General features: G+C 41.0%; 1 protein-coding gene across 1 annotated transcript; it reads right to left on the bottom strand.

The window, feature by feature from the left end:
* Positions 1-649: 649 nt before the first annotated feature.
* Positions 650-20,818, bottom strand: mylk5 (myosin, light chain kinase 5). The gene is made up of 17 exons (XM_077526977.1): positions 20,540-20,818; positions 16,698-16,841; positions 15,774-15,926; positions 15,492-15,656; positions 14,521-14,556; positions 12,570-12,697; positions 12,189-12,342; positions 11,829-12,128; positions 10,747-10,855; positions 7,865-8,068; positions 5,344-5,561; positions 4,473-4,596; positions 3,332-3,484; positions 3,120-3,249; positions 2,286-2,373; positions 2,049-2,189; positions 650-925 (listed from the first exon to the last, which is right to left on the bottom strand). The coding sequence occupies exons 1-17, from the start codon at positions 20,634-20,636 to the stop codon at positions 714-716; spliced, it is 2,556 nt and encodes an 851-aa protein (XP_077383103.1). The 5' UTR covers positions 20,637-20,818; the 3' UTR covers positions 650-713.
* Positions 20,819-21,923: the final 1,105 nt, after the last annotated feature.

Below are 21,923 nucleotides of genomic sequence, written 5' to 3'. Positions count from 1 at the left end.
ACAAAATGCAAAACAAACACAAAAAACTGAGTGACATTACATATTCAGATAATAGATTAATGTAAAACTGTGTTAACTTAAGCAACATTTTTAGTTAACTTTATTAAAGATGCTGCCTGCCCTTGGACCTCTTTGCACCTTCTATTTTTGTTTCAAATTAAAACTAAGACAGGGTCATATTCATATTTAATATTTCATATATTTTGGAAAACTTTATTTACGGTGAACTAAAAACAGGGGAGCTATTTACATGTTTAATCTTTCATTTAACTTTTTAAGACATGCCAGTGACCCTGGGAGCTCCCTGAACTTTTTAGAATTGTTAAAACAGATTTTTTCAAATATTAAAAAAACAAAACTATATTTTGCAAATGAAAGGTTATTCAATAAAAATAACCTTAAGAAACATAAAGTTAACAGATTGAATTTTTAAAAATTTGAGCCACTGTTTTTCCTTTTAGTGAAAGTGAATACCGTCTTCAAATATCAGTTATTGGCCTCATTGACATCTAATAATCGGTATCAACCCTGGAAAAAAATATATCAGTCCATCGCTAGTATTTTCCTCACTAATGACATCATTTTTTTCAAGCAACATCCTATTCAATTCTTGTGAGAACACCAACTTCATTAATCAGTAGGCTACAGATTGATGTTTGCGCAGTGTATTTAATCTGCATCACATGTAGGACGTGGACTGTGTAAAAACAAATTTAATCTGAATCTCGGACAACGAGCGATGCTGAGCAGCAGGTCTCTCCGTGGTCATTGGTGGCTTTGCATGTGTAAACGTTGGAGTCGTGTATGCTTGTTTTGGCGAGGATCAGCGTGCAGCGGCCATCTTCCTCGTACTCTATCCGGACGGTTGGTGACTCCTCCACGGGTTCCTCTCCGCGCAGCCACACCACATCCGGGTCAGGATATCCTAAATTCAGCAAAGATAATAGAACTGCTTCCTGCATAATCCAGATATGACAGTTTTGTATTAGATGGCTGACAACAATTGTTAACTACATTGTGTTGCTCTCCTGTGTTGATTCAACAACTAGCTAGCTGTTGAGCTAGCTCGCTAGCTAGCTAGTGACTATAGGCCAGGATAACTTAAGGATATTCTTGCGCATTACTTTCATCAACAATTTTTGCCATCTTTACCCTCATCAGATGTAAAGTCTGTTATTTTAATATTACCGGTCAGTGCAAAGTAGGCTATAAAGCAAAGTATATAGAGTATAAAGTACATTTCTACTGTTGCCATGTATGTTTAACCGTTGCTTGAGAAGATAAATAGCTTGACATTTAACCAGCTAGTTTGAGATGGAGCCAACCAGTGGACACAAGCGAGATAACTAGGATATTTAATTTAATTTTATTTATTTATTTATTTATTTATTTATAAACAACAAATTTTACTATCAGCGGCATCTATCCTTCCACATACTTACAGGAACATCAGAAAACACGTCATCATTGTTTATTATTATTATTATTATTATTATTATTATTATTATTATTATTTTATTTTTTATTTATTTTTTTACAATTGACTGGCAGAGTAGCTTGCTGTCTCTGCACTTCAAGTTACCCATTGTCAGCCGCAATGAACAACAGTGGTTATTTTTCACCTTTCAGCAGAATAAAACACGGCTCCAACCATCATACAGAATTGCAAGTGGCATTTCTTTCTCGATTTTTGCCATGCTGTTGGCACCCATACTCAAAAGTTGATGAAATCTTTAGGCTTAAATCCACACAGACAATTGGTATTGGTCAAATTAACAGTCAAGAACACATGTGAAATGCACTTTTATGTAAAATTAAAAGTCTGAAAAGTCTTCAACGAACTTGACATGGCAGTTTTGAGACACAAAGATTCATTTCCAAGCAGGCATATATATTTCCAATCATCTGAGACAGTTGTGAAAACACCAAAGACAATTTACAGTCTCTGATAAAGCTAACTCACTTACATTCAGAAAAGTTTTATGAGTGTTTTGCCATAAGTCCGTCCGGATACGCTCCATGAAGGGCACAACGAAGTGAGCACATACCTGTGAGGTGACAGTCGAGGTGAGCACTGGCCCCCGTGGAGACCGACTGGTCCTGCAGGGTCTTCGTGAAGTGAGGCGGTCCCTGCATCTTGCGCTCCAATGAGAGCAAGGCGTCTTCCGTCTCTGGTGTCATGGGACACTCTGAGTCAGCAAGGAAAGAAGGAAGGATGGATGTGAAACAAAACGCTGATAAGAACATGAAAGTAAAAAAAATGAGTTGTCAAGATGATGTGTCACCTTCTGCGGGGCTGGTGGGAGAACAAGTGCTGTCCCCTTTGCTCAGTAAGGCCATTCTCTTCAATGCCAGCATGGCCTTGCCTGCTTTCTGTGAGGACAACAATTAACTCTAAAGGCAATATTATGGAAAATGTAGTTTTTAATGGTTTGTCACAAATATTCAGTTCTCTGGAGTGTCTGCCTACCATGCAAATAAGCGACCAATTAAATCTGCTATGTCCCTTTTGCAAGGTAAGTTACACAACATCATGTCTATCCATCCATCCATTTTCTGAACCACTTGCTCTTCACAAGGGTCGCAGGGGGTGCTGGGGCCTATCCCAGCTGGCTATGGCCAGCAGGCAGGGTACACCCTGAACTGGTTGCCAGCCAATCACAGGGCACACAGAGAGGAACAACCACTCACAAGCACACCTAGGGACAATTTGGAGTGCCCAATTAACCTGCCATGCATGTCTTTGGAATGTGGGAGGGGACCGGAGTACCCGGAGAAGACCCACACAGCCACGGGGAGAACATGCAAACTCCACCCAGGAAGGCCAAAGCCTGGACTTGAACCCGAGTCCTCAGTACTGAGAGGCAGACATGCTAACCAGTCATCCACTGCCGCCAACATTATGTCTAAGGTAAAGTAAATATTGTTAGATATTATCTAGCCTTCCACGTTTACTTACAACAAATTGTAATCCCTCCACAGATAGCCAAGGAGTGACAGCCATCAGTGCACTTTCAATCACTTTATTGACTCAAGCACAACTTTTTAATGGCTTCAACCAGCCACTTCTTGTCCAAAGCCATCCATGACCCCAAATAATAAAAACATTTGTCGTTTACCTTCCATTTCTGCCTGGCGAGAAAACGCTTCATCTTGTCCTTGGGAAGACTCTTGGTGGAGGCGGGAACTGCCGACTCAAACGCCACCATCCATGCGTGAGCTAGGGCATCTTCGCAGGACATGCGTCGCCTAGGAGACGGACACAGGAGAAGGCCACAACATTAAGTACATACACCTACACGCCATTGAATGTGAAGTGTCCCGAGATCACCTGGGGTCTTTCTCCAGCAAGGAGCGGATGAAATGTTTAGCCTGGTCGGTGATGTCCTCAAAACTCTCCTCGTCAAACTCCCACTGGGCCGCCGTCACCAAGGCCAACGTGTCAGCGTCGCTGCTTCCCTGGAAGGGCGACTCGCCACTGAGTCTACAAACACACACACACACACACACATGCAGAGATGTGTAAATGCATATTTATCATGTGTCCACTGGGTGGCAATAACAAGTTAAGACTGGTTTGCTGAACTCAACAGTGCAGCTCAAATGCAGGCATGGCTGTGTATTTTAGAAAAGAAAAAAAAAGGGAACAGTACATAAGAAAAAAGGAAAAGAAATATTACAAATGAAAAGAAAGAAAGAATGTGAGAAATGATAGGAAAAGGGGGGAAAGAATAAAAAGAAAAGAAAACATAATAAAAATAAAATAAAAACAGGAAAAATGAGGAAAAGAATCCAATGAAAAGAAAAAAAATAATGGGGACAAAATGATAAAAGGACAAACCAATAAAAAGAAAGGAAGAAAAGAAAAGTGAACAATGATAAAACAGAGAAAAGAAAAATAAATAAAACTAGATGAAGTAACAAAAAAACAATAAAAATGGAAACATTAACAGAAAGAAAAGTAAAAAGAAACATGGCAAAGGAAGAAGAAAAGAAAAATGTAAAAAAGAAAGAAAAATAAAAAAGGAAAGAACAGAAGGAAAAAAAGAAGAAACTGAAAAGTAAGAAAAAAAATAAGGAAAGGGAAAATAAAAAGCAAAGAAAAGAGAAAAAGAGGAAAAAATAAAAATTAGAAAATAATAAAGAAAGAAAAAAACAATTGCTTTGTAAATTTTAGTGCATAAGTGATTCTACTGTGCTTGTGGCCAATAAAATAAAAATAAATAAATAAAATACCATAATTAAAATTACCATAAAGCTCCTATCTCTTATCTTTCAAATCATCGATGTAAAAGAAACAATTCAGAAATATGCTTGCACTGGAAATGATTTTGGCCTCGCTTTAACACGGTGCAGGAATGCACCGCCCTGTATGTGTCCAAAGGTCGCCCACTATCACTCAACTCCTCATGCTGACCTTTGTGTTTTAGCGTGAGAACGAACGGGTTCACGGCCAAATGTCGCCCACTTACAGTATGTAGCAGATGACGCCGATGCTCCACATGTCTGTGGCTAAGCACACGGGCTCGTAGTTGATCACCTCAGGGGCCACAAACTCCGGCGTCCCCTGCATCACCCTTAGATCAGTCTTGCCATCTGCCAATCATTTAAAGCCAACATGTTATGGAGAATGAACTTTTGAATTTCTTGTATACAAATAGTTGTCTCTGCTCATCCATCAAGTACGATTGAATGACCAAGTACATTTTTTGGAGCTGCCTTTGTTAAGGCCTGTTTGAGGACAAGTAGCCACTCGCCTAGTCACAAGGCACGAGTGCTTTCCCCAGTCGTCATGGTAACCAAAACCTATTGGCCCCATAGAGAAAGGGATGGGGGAATTTGACTAAGACAGAACCCTAAAACTGAGTTCGATGTAGAGTCTGAATGACTAAACTATTTTTATTTGTAATGGCCTATAGTGGGATGAAAGTTCAATCAAATTCGATTAATTGATGATCGCTGTAGTCGGCAATGAGGTGCTCATTGAGAGTCCTCAGTAAATTGGAAAACAAAATGCCAAACACACACATGATTTGCAATTAGTCAACTTCAAGCATTCGATGCAGAGAAGTAGAGTCCATTTTTGAACCTGGTTCAATCTCTTGTGCAGTGAATTTTCACAATTACAGTGGGATTGGGATTGAGCCCTGCTGTAAATTGTGAAAATTCGTAATTTCCACCATTTTCAATTTCGTAATGTCCTATAGATGCCACAAGATGGCGTCAGAGCACCTTACATAGCTATTACATCCCATTCGTAAGGCACCCAGGAAGTTTAGCAAAATTGTAAAAACAAACGAAAAAACAACAACAGCCACGCAAAATGGCTGCGAGTGCACATACCGAGTTGGGTGGCCAGTCCAAAGTCGATGATCTTGACGGCGGTGCCGCTTGTGTCAACGCACACGATGTTCTCGGGTTTGAGGTCCAAATGGACGATGAGCTGCCGATGCATGAAGGACACGCCTTGCAGGATTTGCTGCATGTAGAGTACGCTGGCAGGCTCCGTATGCTCAAAGTTGTCGTCCACGATGCGCTCGAAAAGTTCCCCGCCTGCTATGCTGCACACAAACAGTGTCTGTTGGTAATATTATTTTTTTTCAACATGTTTTTATTCCAACCCATGCAAAATATGGAGTAAAAATAATTTATATTTTAAATTTACGGTAAATAAAATTTGTTTTCTAACAATGAGCATGGAGGGCATGGTCAACTTTTGTGACTGTTTTAATATACAGTGGTACCTCTACTTACGAAATTAATTGGTTCTGGAAAAAAATTCTTAAGTAGAAAATTTTGTAAGTAGGGACGCATTTTCCATGTAAATGCTCTAATCCATTCCAAGCCTCCCAAATTTCAGACATAAATGTTTTATAAAGCGTAAAAATGCATCAAAACATGTAACAAATACATGTTACAATTAGATTATTGCACAATAAATGAGAGTTGTGCATGTATGTAATGTAAAAAAACAAAGAATAGAGTTAAGAATAAAATGATGCTCATTTACCTTTTTAACTGCTGTCCTCATCGTTTTTTGCCCTCTTTGGTTCATGTTCTCCTCTCTCAGAATGTTTTTTTTTTTTTTTTGCCTGGTGTTTTGTAAAGAACTGATCCATGGGTGTGTTTTTTTTTTTTTAAACAATCCTTCGTTAATGTCCAATGCAAGTATCATCTTAGTGAGCAAACGCCCGACTGGTGAACACTTTTTCTGGCCGATTCTTTTAAACAAATTCTGAAACTTCATGGAAACTTCCGGTATGGTGAGGCATCTTTTTCAAAAAAAGGCCTGTCTCATCGCAATTAAAAACTTACTGTGCCTTCATCAATCACCAATTGTTTGAAATTTTGCACAAATTCGTTGGCCGTTAGTTCATACATTTCCGAAAAACTATCGGAACACCTCATGGGCCGCGGGATGAATGATGAGGACGCTGTATAGAAGTCACGCCGTCACCGGCGTGACGGCCCATGCTTTTATTTTTACAACCATGTTTCCTGTTTTACCCTGAAATTCTGATTCCCCTCTCACCCCAGGTCACTTGCCCTTCCTGCAGTTCACTGATTACCGGTCCCCACCCATGATCATCACCACCTGCTACCAATCAACCCAGACAATAAAAGCCACTTGCATTCTCCCCTCAGTTGCCGAAGTGTCACATCTCAGTGCATGGAAGCGTCCTCACAGCCCTCGTACCACAGTCCTTGTTTTATGCTTTGCTTTGCTTTGCTTTGCTTTGCTTTGCCTTGCTTTGCCTTGCCTTGCCTTGCCTTGCCTTGCCTTGCCTTGCCTTGCCTTACGCCCTTAGTTTGCCCCTTGTTTTCCTCCCTAGTGGAGCGCTTTCTGTTGTCCCTGTTTTTGAGTGCCCTTTTGGTATCTCCAGTTTGGAGCTCTTTTTGTTCAGCCTTTTTTCCCTCTTTAAGAGGCGATTTGAGTTTCCAGTCATTAAAGCTGCAGCCTTGTTGGCCAACTTTATACCTGCGTCTGAGTCCTACCTCCTCTCGTCGTGTCAATAGACACCGATCTAGTATACACTTCATACCTATGTCGAAGGTTCCTCTTAGCCAATGGGATGCCAGAACGATGCACAAACACCGATCTAGTATTTACGCTCATAGGTACCTATGGTAGGCAATGGCCATAGCCGAAAGTATGTTGCGTTTGGTAATATATTTTTACCTTTCGTATCTAGAAATTTATTTCGTAACGAGAGGCAATATTTTCCCGTTGAGGCGTTTCGTAACTCGAAAATTTTGTATGAAGAGACATTCGTAAGTAGAGGTTCCACTGTATTTGCAATGTACAGTCGGAGGTGGGATTCGAACCTGCAACCTCCTGGTTACTGAACAACGCACTATACCAAGTGAGCAGCACTGAGCAGCAACTTTTGTGATAGTCTCCCCCCCAAAATAAATAAATAAATAAATAAATAAATACTGCAGTGGCCAAACAAGGGCGGCACGGTGGTCGAGTGGTTAGCACTTCCGCCTCCCAGTTCTGAGGACTCCGGTTCGAGTCCAGGCTCCGGCCTTCCTGGGTGGAGTTTGCATGTTCTCCCCGTGTCCGCGTGGGTCTTCTCCGGGTACTCCGGTCTCCTCCCACATTCCAAAGACATGCACGGCAGGTTAATTGGGTGCTCCGAATTGTCCCTAGGTGTGCTTGTGAGTGTGGATGGTTGTTTGTCTCTGTGTGCCCTGCGATTGGCTGGCAACCAGTCCAGGGTGTCCCCCGCCTACTGCCCAGAGCCAGCTGAGATAGGCACCAGCACCCCCCGCGACCCTTGTGAGGAATAAGCGGTACAGAAAATGGATGGATGGATGCAGTGGCCAAACATGTGCACAAAAGCAGTGCAACGGTACTCACAACTCCATGACCATGACCATGTCGGGCTTGTGGTCGTAGGCGGCCAGGCAGCGGACCAGCTTGGGATGGTGGAGCTTGTTCATCAGCTCGATCTCCTTGCGGGCCGCCTCCCTCTCCTTGGTGCGGCGGCCTTTGTAGAACTTTCCGGCGCACACGCGACCGCTCATCCGGTGCTTCAGCTTGAACACCAGCCCAAACTTACCCCTGCAGAAGTGGACAGCGGACAAAGGTATATTGGGACACATGTCCATGATGCAACTCTGCATCATGGTTGACAGTCCCACTCCCACACCAGACACACGTTGCAGTCTTTTTTTTCTCCCTAATATGTATTATACAGAGCAGTGAATGAATGACATAATCAAGAAAAGTAATCCAAATAGAGTAGCTGTTTTTTGATCTATTTTGTACTGGATGCTATCATGCTACGCTACACTAGACTGTGGTACTACAGTAAAACCCTGTACTGTATAAGCATTTCAGTATTTGCGAAGTTCCCTTTCCGCTGTTTTTGTGCCAAATCCACAAAAGTTCTAGTGGCATCTCAGTGTTGTTGTTAGGTTTAATTCATTGGTAGCGTTCTTGGACTGTGTTTGAAATTAAAATGTCTTTTTTTTTTTTAGCCTGAGTAGTCTACTTTGCCGTTACAATTTGCCTGTATAACATTTATTATTGTGTGTAAATGCTAAGGGTGTCACGATTTCGATTTTTTATCGAAATCGATCGAAATTACGTCACGATTTCGAGCATCGAAATAGAAGAGAGGACACACGATTCGATGCCCCCCCCCCCGCGCCCGCCGCCACCGCCGCCACCGCCACCTCCCAGGAAAGCAAATGAGACGCAGCCATTCAGCTACTAGCTAACGGCACTTGTTAGCTGACTTCTCCTGCAGTCATGATGGCAAGCGCGGACAGACACAGCAATGGTGCTTCAAGCCGCTCCCGCTTCTCTCGTCACCAGTTTGGAAACATTTTGCGTTCCCGGTGAGTTATGTCGACAACGTTCACGTTGTCGATAAAAAGACCACAGTTGCAAGATATGCTATGTGCGCGTACTGTACTCGGCCACGGTGTTACGCCCGGCTCGTCAAGGGGAAGGGAAGTAACACAATAACAGAAAATATAGAGTAGATAAACACGGGTCGACTTTAACATCTGAGTAGTTTTACTTGAAATTTCAGGCAGGGGTTTGACAAGGGAGTGAAAGTGGAAGGTGAACAAATAATAACCGCATTTGACAGAACTGACAGAACGGAGGAGAAACAACAATAACCAATAGGGGTATAATACACGGATACACAATAGCGTCGCGCTGGCACAGTCGTCCAATCGGAGTGTCGCGCTGGCACAGTCGTCCAATCGGAGTGTCGCGCTGGCACAGTCCTCCAATCAGAGTGTCGCGCTGGCGCATTCAAACTGAAGTACCATTATACGGGCACCAGCCGACACAAACACACACATACATACTAGGGGAGCGGAGCCGGCGGCGGGCCCGAGCCGCCAGCCGTAACAACGGGAAACACGACAAACATGACGGGACATTTACGCAGGCATCACAAAGATTTAGATTTATCAAATTCAACTAGAAGTGGGAAAACAACGGTCCAACCAACTATTTCATCCTCATTTACAGTGAAACTTCCACACACTTCAGCTCGCGCGAAACGCCAGATCCATAGGTCTATTTATAGCAGCAGACCTGCAGCCTTGGAAAACGCTGGATTCAAACATTTAATTAGTGTACTTGAACCACGCTACAGTATGCCCAGCAACTGTAAATGTTGGGATATAGTTTGTTCAGGCTGTATTTGTTCCATGACTTTGGATACAATATATTTGTTGTTGTTGTTGCACATTGCACATTATTTTAAGAGGAACGCACAGCACACTGTTGTAACCAAAAACAGTCAATAGATGGCAGGCACCCACTGTGACTTTTTGTTTTTGTTTTTTTATTTTTTATTTTACACTTCAGTAAGAACAAGACGGTTAACTTTATATTGTAAATAAATTCTTTGAATTTGATCATTCCTGCCTAATGTCAATTATCATATATTACATAAATTTACACAAAAATAATATGGAAATTGCATCACCTATATGTAGCCGATCTTTTGAAATAAGATTTACTGTACAATGAATAGAACCAATGATCATAGACTAGCCTTAGCCTACAGAAGCATATGCCTCTGTGTTATAAAGTGGGGGAGCGGAAAAAAAAAAATCGAAAAAAAAAATCGAAAAAAAAATCGAATCGTGACCCCAAAATCGAAATTTAAATCGAATCGTGGAGTTGGCGAATCGTGACACCCCTAGTAAATGCCAAAAGGGAAATTTAATGTTACGTTTGTGTATAGCACTCGTGCCCATGTTTCTTTGTCATATTTTTAGGTTATTTTATTATTATTGTTATTATTATTATTATTATTATTATTTTATTACAACAGCCTTCAACACAAAATTTACTAGATCACATTTGTTTATATTGTGATGTCATGGCAACTTCCTATAATCTGAATGTGGTTTGTTGGTGTTGAATAATTTAATGAAAGTCATATATGTAAGATGGGTTCATGATCGTGTACATGCTAGACTAGAGGCATTGTATTGCGTTGTGACAGATCAGCGTTAACAACTCAATCCAATTAAGCACTCAGCTGCCATCTTGTGGCATTTTTATGTAATTACAAACGTGCATGGAGTTTTGTCAATAGGGTAAAACAGGTCCCGTGTTAATTGATGATGTGGCGTCTCAATACTTTTGTCCACATGTCGACACTGCAGCTTGAAGAGCAGATCCATGCCTGCACACGCTTTCAGTTTAATCCCCTCGACTTGGAATGTTTCCGCACATGCATGCAAAAACACACAATCACTCACATCCCGAGCTTCTCCTGCACATCGTAGTGGTCTGTGACTTTGTGCGCGGAGTCGATGGAGACAAAAGTTGCGGTGGTATCCTCTTCTTCTTCATATGTTGCCTCGGAATCTAGGCAGATAAAAAGCACCAGATGCAACAAAGTCCTCTAGTCTATAACAGTCGGACAGTTTTCTTGAAGGCTTTTCCCAAAAGGGAATTACGGAATTAGTTCATTTTAGTTTCAATTAATTCATTTGTAATTGTCATGTAAGTGCAAAAGAGGTTATTCAAGTAACTGCTAGATACATTGCATATTGTAAAGTTGTCATAATGGCAATATATATATATATATATATATATATATATATATATATATATATATATATATAAAAATGGAATCTACTGTCTTTCTTAATTGATCGCTAACATTTAATTTAAAGTCATTTATTTTATCTTCAGTCGTTTTGAACAGCAGCCCCAACAACAATAGGTGGTTATTAATAGACTTGAGTTTGTAATAAAAATTAAATAACACAAATAATCTAAGATTGAATGAATAAATAAATAAATAAATAAATATAATCTATATTCAAATGATTGTTTTTAGCAAAGGTAGCATAAGTTAAATCATTGACTTCACCTCTGATGTTTTTGGCTTATCCTTCATGTTATATTTGTGAAAGGGTACAAATGCAAAAAAATAAAAAATAAAATAAAAATAACACATATATTAGGGCAGTCAATGCGAAAGTGTTAACTTTGGAGATTTAAATTTTATAATGCATTAAAAAAAAATAGTTGCATATCAAAGGAGACAATTTGCATTCGAAAATCAAATTGATTAAATCTACATATACATTCTATTTGATAATTCAACATTAATTCCAAGATTTCACTCAAGTAAACATGTGCTACAAACTATGTAGAAAATAGTAGAAATAGAAGTAGAAAAATGAGATTAATGTTTTGTGCTAATTAATTGTGTGATTGATTGGTTAAAAATATGTAATCTCTTGGCAGCACTAATATATACATGTATTGTTTTTACATGATATATTAATACAAACTAACATAAACATACATTTTATATAAAAGCGCTCACCCTTGTGGTCCATGGTGACCCCAGGTGATGCTGGTCCAGGTTCACTGACCCCCACCGCGTTGTAGGCCCTAACCCGGAAGCAGTACTCCTCCCCGGGTTGCAGGCCGCCGCACACCCTGTACGACGTGCTCGCACACTGGGCCGTTAGCTCGCTCCACTCTTGGCCCTCGGGTCGGACCTCCACCACGTAGCCCAGCACGGCGCTGCCCCCGTCGAAGCAGGGCCCCGACCAGGACAGCACGAGGCTCCCGGGGGACACCAGGGAGACCAGAGGACAGGAGACGGGAGGCTGCGGCCTGTCTGATGAACAGGATGTTTACCCAGAATGCTGCACTTTGTGATGCGTGTTTGTATCCTTACCTATGACGGAGAGGGTGAGTGTGTGCTGGACCGAGCTCTTGCGGTCCTTGACCAAAACAGTGTAGCGGCCCGTGTGCTGAGCGCCGGCCTCAGCCAAGACCAACGTGCTGCTCTTGTCCGAGTTCTCTGTCCAAACCTCTGGACTGTCCGCTAGCTGCGAGATAGCCACCCAAAACAAACAAACATGCACAAAAGTCAATGCATGCATACATTGTACACATGCCGTGAGGTCATCAGGGCTGCAGCAGAAAAAGAGCCAAGTAGTAAATTGTCAGAAAATGATCATTTAAAAATGACAAATTTTGTTGGGTCTATGGGAAACGATTAAATGCAGATTCCACCTTTTGCCATTCATACATAATAGCCATGAGAAAACAGCACCTGCTCCTTGTTTCGTATCCAGCAGGACACCACAGGGGGGCTGCCGGTGAATCGACATGTGACGCGTGCAGGATGTCCCGCCTTCACCGCCACGAATTGCGGCGGGTTCTCCAAGCGCAACACCGGGCCTGCCCGGACGAGTGACCAAAAAAACAAAACATAAAACAGATCAAGTGTGTTTTCACTAAGTGCGCGGAAAACTGCTGGAGTGTTGGATAAACACAAAATAATGCCAGTAGAGAGCTGCTGTACTGCCAAATGTATCAAGTAGATAAAAAAAAAAACAGATCAGATTCAGCTCTTGTGGATATTTATATAGGCCAGGGGTGTCCAAACTACGGCCCGGGGGCCATTTGCGGCCCACCGTCCATTTTTTAGTGGCCCGCGACATATGCTGAAAATGGCATTTGACTCAGTTCAAATAAAATAAAAACTAAAATGTTTGGACATGGTCAAAGTAAGAAGGGAGGGTATCAAAAAACAGGAGCCATTAAAGGTTATTTTAGTTAACTAAAACTAACGAAAAAACTAAAATTCAAAAAACTATTTCGTTAACGAAATAAAATAAAAACGAAGATGCTTTTTTAAAAAAAAAGAAAACTAACTGAAACTAAATTTTATGTTTACAAAACTAACGAAAATAAAACTATAATTATGGCAAAAATGTCATTCATTTTAGTCTTTGGAAATTAATTTAATGCATGGGCCTTTGGGGATGATTTTAAATGTGACTTTTAGTAGATTTATTTTGATACAAACTGGAATAATGACGTCGCACCCATGGTGTTTTTTAAAACGAGTAATACACATTTAAAAAAAAAACTAAAACTAATACTGAAACTAACTAAACTAAAACTAAGCATTTATTAAAGAACTAAAACTAATAAAAAACTAACAGAACCAGCCTGAAAACCAATTAAAACTAACTAAATAAAACAAAACAAAATAAAAACTAAAATGAAAAATTCCAAAACTATAATAACCCATCCATCCATTTTCTTGACCGCTTATTCCTCACAAGGGTCGCGGGGGCTGCTGGCGCCTATCTCAGCTGGCTCCGGGCAGTAGGCGGGGGACACCCTGGACTGGCCGCCAACCAATCGCAGACTATAATAACCCTACTGCCAAATTACAAATAAATTGGTTTATATAGGGCGGCACGGTAGTCGAGTGGTTAGCACGTCCGCTTCCTAGTTCTGAGGTCTCCGGTTCGAGTCCAGGCTCGGACCTTCCTGGGTGGAGTTTGCATGTTCTCCCCGTGCCCGCGTGGGTCTTCTCCGGGTACTCCGGTCTCCTCCCACATTCCAAAGACATGCACGGCAGGTTAATTGGGTGCTCCAAATTGTCCCTAGGTGTGCGTGTGAGTGTGGATGGTTGTTCGTCTCTGTGTGCCCTGCCATTGGTTGGCAACCAGTCCAGGGTGTCCCCCGCCTACTGCCCAGAGCCAGCTGAGATAGGCGCCAGCAGTCCCCGCGACCCTTGTGAGGAATAAGCGGTCAAGAAAATGGATGGATGGATGGATGGTTTATATACTGTAGCATTTTTCTAAATATGTAAAAGCACAAATAAATTATTTGTACAATTTTTAGGACTAAACACAATTTCTCTTCATAACATTATGTGGCCCTTGTGTCCTTCTGATTTTCTGTATGTGGCCCTCAAATGAAAAAGTTTGGACACCCCTGATATAGACCCACACACTCTTATCTATTTATTCGCTGCTCTTTATTAATTATTTTATATTTATTATTCCAAATGTGATCATCTTGAAGTACTTAGATAATAAATTTCTGTCATCAACAAATCCTGTAGGTGTCACGGCCGGTGTCTCGAGTCTTTATGCATTTATTACTGTACACACCCACTGATAAAATTCCTCAGCAAATATACAGTACAAGGAAGCAGAGCAAATAATGCAAAGAAGCAAGGAGTAGAAAAGAATGTCTCTTACCTGTCCCTGAATTGGCTCTTTTCTTTGGAATAACCTCTGCAAGGGACAGACAGGATGTTTTTTAGAAGGAAGGATTGTGGAGGTGCGGTATTGTAGTATTTATGTTTGCCCTACAAGTCACTTGTAATCTTTGGAGAAATTTCCTGAAGTCTCTATTTTGTGTGGCGATACAGTGAGCACCGGAGATGATGCATTTTCCTGTTTTTTTGTTTGTTTTGTTTTTCTCCCACAAGACATTTGTTCAAGTCTCAAGGAGTCCTTTTTTGTAAGACCACTGGAACTGGTCAAAATGACCCTAAAATGGCCGCTTCAAAACAAAATGACAGACTTCTTTTGTGCATTCGTAAATGGGTTGTTGCAACTTTTTTGTTGTTGTTGTTGAGTCTAGTCTTGCAATATATACTATGTTGCTTATTGAAACTAGTGTCGGGGGCCTAAATAAAGCAAAATAACAGACTTTGTGTATCTTTTTTGTGGGTTGACATAAAAGAAAAATCCAAGAAAATTTCATGTAAACCATCCAAAATGGTCACTCAAAATAAAACTGCAGACATCCTTTGTGTTTTATAGCGCGGGCTCTTGAGACTTTTTTGGTGGGTCTACATACCGATTTTCATGTTGCTAGGTAAAGGGGCTGAATGTCCTCAAAAATTCTGAAGGATTGGATCTAGAGACTTTTTGTGTGGCTTTGTTAATAATAATAATAATAATAATAATAATAATAATAATAATAATAATAATAATAATAATAATAATAATAATAATAAGAAGAAGAAGAAGAAGAAGAAGAAGAAGAAGAAGAAGAAGAAACTGAAACTACCCTCAAGGACTTCCTGTGTCTTTTTTTGGCATGGCAACCTGAATTTTTTTTTTGCGGGTCCAATCAGGATAAACATGCAAACCAAATTTAATGTTGGTCAGCTAAACTGCATTTGCAGGCTGAATTTTCAACAACCCCCAAAAATCCCAACCTCGTGGAGAGACTGGACTCTGCGGATCAGAGCTGATAGAGGAGGTGCCAGTGGACCCTCTGGAGTTGCGCTGACCTTCATGAGGAGACTGAGCTGATTTCCCGCTTCCAATAATGCTCTTATTTGCAGAAGCTCGACTCTGCATGCTAGAAATAGTTTCAAAGTCTGTTGGGTCACAAAATGGTAGGATAAGTTAAGAGTTTACTAGTTTGACAAAACCAGTAGAGTAGATGACAATAACATGATCTGTTCATTTAGGGATGCTCTCTCATCGGCCCTCACCTGTAACAAACACAGCGGCGCAACAGGAAGTTTTCCCCGCCGTGTTTTCCACCACGCAGGTGTATGCGCCGGCATCCTCCGGCAGGCACTCACGCACGACCAAGCTTACGTTGCCGCCGTCCTGAGCGGGAATTCCAAAACGGGCTGTCTCACCTGCCAGGAGGTGACGAGCAAGGGGTGGTCAAGTGTTAGTAAGTAGAAGTCCGTGTTTGTTTATGGTGAGTGAAGAATCTGAGTCAGTTTTCTATAAAATTGTTTTTATGTTGCCGACAAGGTATGTCCCTGACCGTTCTGCCAAGGCTCTGTCCTGGAAAATCCCTTCAGGTTTCTGCCCACTATCACGAGTTCTGGGTTAAAAGTTAATTCCAACTATTTGCGTTGTCCGGTAAACTGAAGGTCCAGCATACATGCGTGTCAGATGTCCAATGGCAACATCATGGCCATTGTTGTGGTCAGAATTTTGTTCGGCATCTTCTAGTCAGAGTTGTCATCCCACCATTTTCAAAGATTTCTCTTTGGAAAAGAAACAATCTTCTTGATGTCCAAATCCATAATGGTCATGTTAGCAGAGGTCTAACATCAATTTTAGCATCCTTTTTGCAGGACTCCAAGAAATTGTAAAAATGACACAAAAATGACTACATCCAACCAAAATGTCAGACTTCCTTTGTCTTTTCAGGTCTGCCTTCTTTAGACCTGATAACAGACGTTGCATCTGTTTCAAATGTGTCCTCTTCAAATATTTAGGGATCATTTTCAATAGCAGAGCGCGAAACCTGATCATTTTGAAAACAGTTAGATTGTAAAGGGGGACAAGTTGGCTGCGTGGCTGAAAGCTTAATTTAACCAATACTTTGACGAATTACTTTTGAGCATGCCTATTTATTTTCATTTTGACAACTATTGTTTTGTGTCCATCCTCACCATTGTGCAACCATGTGACTTTGATGGGTCGACTCCCTGAAAGGACGCCGCTCAGAGCGATATCGTTGCCTTCATCAACGCAGCAGTCCCGCAGAGGCCGCACGAAGACGGGCGGCTCGACGCGCTGGTGGGATGGAGGAGCGCCTGGACAGGGTGCAGACCAGGGGATGTAAACACCTGCAGTTTACTGTATACACACTCTGATTATACTCAATAGTGGACTTGTGCTGTATCATCTTAAAAGCACATAGGGAACATTGCAACCCTATTCATTTAAACTTGAATCATGTTGACTTTCAACCCACTCTGCATGTTTTAGATGTTTCCTTTCCCCAACACACCTAATTGAAATGATTAGGTTCATTATCAGCCTTTTGCCGAGCTTGCTATGAGCTCAGCTGATCAATTGAATCAGGCGTGTTGGAGGATGGAAACATCTAAAACATGCAAGACTGGGCCTTGGAGAACCAGTGTTTGAAACCTGTGGCATTGAAATGAAGTGAAATTCATCAGTTACTGCATTCTAGAGCAAGCCGTCAAGCAATGCAGCACCACTCAATGTGGGCTCACGAGATGTACCTCACCATTTTAAACAAATGAGTCATACTAGCTTTTGAAAAGAAGCAAATTATTAACAATTGAGAAACCATTTACCTGCATTTACCTGCAGGAAATGCTGAAAAACTATCAACAACAAGTCATGTCACATTGTGTTATGGTTGACCTTTTCAGCACACTTGCAAGAGGATCGTCAGCAGCGCTTTTCACGCCTCGTTGACATCAGTACTCTGTCACTTTCAAGGCTGAAGAAAGCTCTTTGACTCAACTTGTTGCTGCTTTGAACAAAAATAACACCGCTAGGAACACTTTTTGAGAAGATATGTGCAGACGTGTCGAGGAAACACACACAGAATGGGAACGGCTAAAATCAAAAGGGCACTGCAATGGAAAAAAAATGTTAAATTGTCCATACATCTATTGGATCGCTACACTGTATTAGATATCAAATATGACAAAAGAAATAAATCTGGTGCCCGTGATGCAGAGTAAGTGTCCATTGACTTCATTTTTCATTTTTAATTACACTCTTTAATGTCATTGCATCTGAGCAGGTAAATGGCTTGCTCTATATATATATATATATATATATATATATATATATATATATATATATATATATGTATATGTATATGTATATATATATGTATATATATATATATATATATATATATATATATATATATATATATATATATGTATATATATATATATATATGTATATATTTTTTATTTTTTATTTTTTGCCCACAATGCAGAGTGGATATCCATGGAATTCTCTTAAGCATGTAAATTGCTCACTCAATAGCAGGGATCTGAAACCTGTGACCACTGTTGTTTTTTGATCAGTCTTTGCGTTTGGTAAAAAAAATCTATTACTACGTACATGAAAAACAATTTACAAGCAGGTGTAGCTGAGTCATAGATAACATACACAACATTCTTCATATGCATTCTCCTGAATCTGTGCAATTGAATAATTACTTCAAAGAGGTGTGTTCAAAAATAAGAGTGTGGAGATCAACTACTGAAGTTATTCATTCTGTGAAAAAACAAGTGTGAATCAGGTGGCCCTTATTTAACAGCACATTTCTTATTTTTCTTAATTTTCTGAAAAGCAATTAAAAAATTGATATATGTTTGGTTTATTCATTCTTTCTTTTCCGACACATTGCAGCTTACATCAATCACATCACATCATTTGCAACATTGACATCCGAAAGAAGGGCTGACGGGTAGAAGCCGAAGCTTATTCGAGACCCGTCCCCATCGACCCATTACTATAACGCATCAGTCATATACATTATTTAGAATAGTCATGAATTTTTATCATCCATCCCATACTATCCCAAACACTGCTTGCTCAGTTCATCTTGGAACTGGTAAATCTGTCCCCAGACGGCACCAGCAGGCCCACCCCGCCAGGCGAGCAGCCAAGGCAAGCGCAATTCTTCTCTTTCACCAGTAGCGTCTTCGCTGACCTCGGATCAGCTTTCACACATGTTGTGCTTTCCAGAAGAGTAGATCGGCTTGCATTCGGCCCATTGCTATTCAAGCAATTTCTGCCTCGATTCTTGTCAGCTCAGCACACCACTGTTGCTAGCACTTGTAGTTCTTGATGACTCCTGAGCGCTACCCAGCCTAGCTCACCCAGCAGAGCGGCCCACGCCAGCCGCATTCCAGGAACCAGACCACCAACCCCCATTTTGCGTATTGACAGCAGATCAGATTCATTGTAGCCACAATACAGCTTTATCATGTAGCCTTGACTGTTTCAACAAATGTCCAAACGGAATTAGTGCCAGACAATGTTTAGATTGTTTCTTCATGTTTTGATTAAGAACATGTTGTGTTCCCAATGCATGAAAATAAAAACTACAGGACTAATACGACACGATTTGGAGCTATTTAAAGACACTGCTATTATTTTGAACACAACTGTATGCACAGAGAAAGTTGCGATGCTCAAGAAATAAGATAGATAGGACCAGGTCACCAATGTTGCTCATGTTCTAAAGAACCATTAATGTTCTAAAATGTTATTAATGAAGATGAATGGATTAGTTCTTCTTTTGTTGCAATACTTGAACCACTTTTGTGTGGAATACTTAAATGTAGGCCAAAACACACCCTATATAAATTAAGTTTGAGACCCCTGCTCGACAGTGGTTAAATCTGCATTAGATTAACATTGATGGCCAAAACCTTACACTTACTGGATCACTGCTCTGTATTAAACATAAAATATTTAGGAAGAAATAAAACCAGCCTCTTCTGGGGCTCATAATGTAGATTGTAGTGTCCACAGACTTTTCCTTATTAACTCATTTGCTCCCAATGACGTGTAAATACGTTTTTTTGTTATGTTTTAAGTGTCCCAAAGACGTATTTATACGTTTTGTTTTGTTTTTAAATGCTAGAGCATACAGAAGGCTTTGATGCAGCCTCTCAACTGCAAAGAACAGTTGCAGAAATGGTATTTATTACACAAAATTGCACAAACGGCCATCAGGTGGCAGCAGAGCAAAGGAGATCAACCAGGGCCATCTAGAAAAAAAGCTAAATTACTTAGAATTTTAAATAGATTTGTGAAAACTGATGAAACTTACCTCTCTTCTAATGCTAATTGCTGCAAAACGGAAACAGATAGAAACATACTTTACAGATAGAAGAGACTTTAATCTTTCTTTTGGTAGGTTGCATGCTTTTATAGCAATTGAACACAATATTCTGTGGGCCTTGCAAAATCATAATCCAGTAAAACAGCCGGATTGCTTCTGTGAAAATGGCTGGGAGTGAATGAGTTAACAGGTAAAATGCTTTCTCTGTAGAGTTTAAGACGGAGGACTGACATGGCCTATCTAAAACATTACACTTATTTAATTGTTTCTCTAAAACAGCAAGAAAGTGAAAAAAAATAAAATAGTGCCATCTGGTGCACTGCCTATGATGTAGAATGCGTCTGTGGATTTTCTTTAGCAGGTAAAATGTTTGCTCAATAGGGTTGAAGTCTTGAGAAAACTTACACTTACTGAAATCTTTGGTTGTTCTGAGACATTTTATTGCGGTATGATGATTGATTGATCGATCGATCGATCGATAAATCAAACAGTCAATCAGTTTGGTGTCACCTTTCTAAGGATAGACAAAAGATTTCTGTTCACTTCTGAATTCATTTTTGCTGCTCCCTCCTGACTTCATGATGTCATTGAGGTGAAGTTTCAGCATTCTCACACTTGTTTCAAGGCCTCACCTCCAATAAAACAATCAAGCAGTGCACTCACCGTCTGTTGTCACTCTGTCGGCACTTCTCGGCGTGTTCCCAGACTTGATGTGCATCCTGAAGGTGGATACGTAATGCTGCTGTCCTCCTGCGTCCATGTTGTCCGCTTCCTCTTGTGGTCTGCTTGAATTTAGATTCTCATTTCCCCCCGGCAGCTGACTTCCTGTCTTCTTGCAGCCGACGTGTGACAAAACAAGGCCGAAGCGCAAGTGTCTCCTCGCACCCTCCCGGCTGGATCCGGCCTGACTCCACCCTCCCGCCAGCAGCGCTGCCACTAACCTGCCCGCTGCAAGCACCTTATCTGCACTCAAAAGCCTTTTCAGCATATAAACAAGAGGTGGAGACTTATCTAGAGCCGGCCAGCCAAAGGTCTCATTGTGCTCATTATTTGTTTCACTGTTTGCTGCGGCTCACTTATCAAACAGCAGAGTGTGTTGGTGGCCTGTGGAGGTGGGGGGTCATCACCCACCTGTAGAGTGTGGACTGTAAAAGCTGCGAAAAGCTCATAAATCCCTAAGTGTGTGGACATCTGCCTCTTTAAGAGTGGGAGATGTGACTTCTTGCTTTATAACGTCGTCATCCACCTGCTGCACAAGATGCCTTGCAGGCGTTTCCTCTCATCCCCCCTGTGGAGAACATCTGATGTTCAGGTGGCACCTCAACTGGCATTTATGGACATCACACACAGGAATCTGCCCCCCACCCGCAGCTCAAATTCCACACCAGTGAGCTCACAGAAGACTGCAAGGGGCTCAAATTCTCCAAGTCAAACATTGACTGAAAAGCTGGAAAGCACAAATTCTGTCATTCTGGGGGTATTCATTTTGGGAGGCATGGTATCTCCAATTAGTGCTTAAAACACTAAGAAGAGTTTCTGCACAAAATAAGCAATCCAATAGTACATTTTGAGATCTGTTTCTCAATACATTAAACATGTTTGAGGCTAAATGCTGAAAACTGTGAGCATGACAGTACTCAATTGTAAGCAATATCACATTAAACGGTTTTTCACCTTTTCAGTTCACCGTTTTTTGGGGGCAAGTGGCGAAAACGGCACATGGTGATGCCCGTTCGAGCTCAACATGAATGCCCCTTACTATAAAAGAACGGAGACCTTCATCTGTCGCAATTGTGACATGCAGTTAACTAGCTATGTGCACCCTGAAAATGCATCTTCCATTCCGGTGGCATGGCCGCTTCAGAGCGCCTCGTTGTCAGCCACAAGTGTGTGCAAATCATAGAGAGACAGACTGATGAGACTACACATATCATCTCTCCGTAAAGTGTCTGTCAGTGGACTATTTTTCCTTTATTGTCGTCATTTTCTGGTGTGTTCATTTCTCTTGAACGAGGGGCTGAGGAAAGTATTCGTCAACCACACACTT

The sequence above is a fragment of the Festucalex cinctus genome, chromosome 1 (assembly GCF_051991245.1).
Source record: "Festucalex cinctus isolate MCC-2025b chromosome 1, RoL_Fcin_1.0, whole genome shotgun sequence".
NCBI lineage: Eukaryota > Metazoa > Chordata > Actinopteri > Syngnathiformes > Syngnathidae > Festucalex > Festucalex cinctus.
This window is presented reverse-complemented; position numbering and strand designations above follow the sequence as displayed.

Bases quoted from the DNA above. Each gene is read 5' to 3' on its own strand.
- mylk5 (XM_077526977.1), bottom strand. From the start codon at position 20,636: ATGGACGCAGGAGGACAGCAGCATTACGTATCCACCTTCAGGATGCAC. The intron at 4,597-5,343 runs GTATGTGCACTC...AATGATTGGCAG, and splicing joins TGGACTGGCCACCCAACTCG to ATGGCAAGACTGATCTAAGG. The intron at 2,190-2,285 runs GTGACACATCAT...TTGCTGACTCAG, and splicing joins TCCCACCAGCCCCGCAGAAG to AGTGTCCCATGACACCAGAG.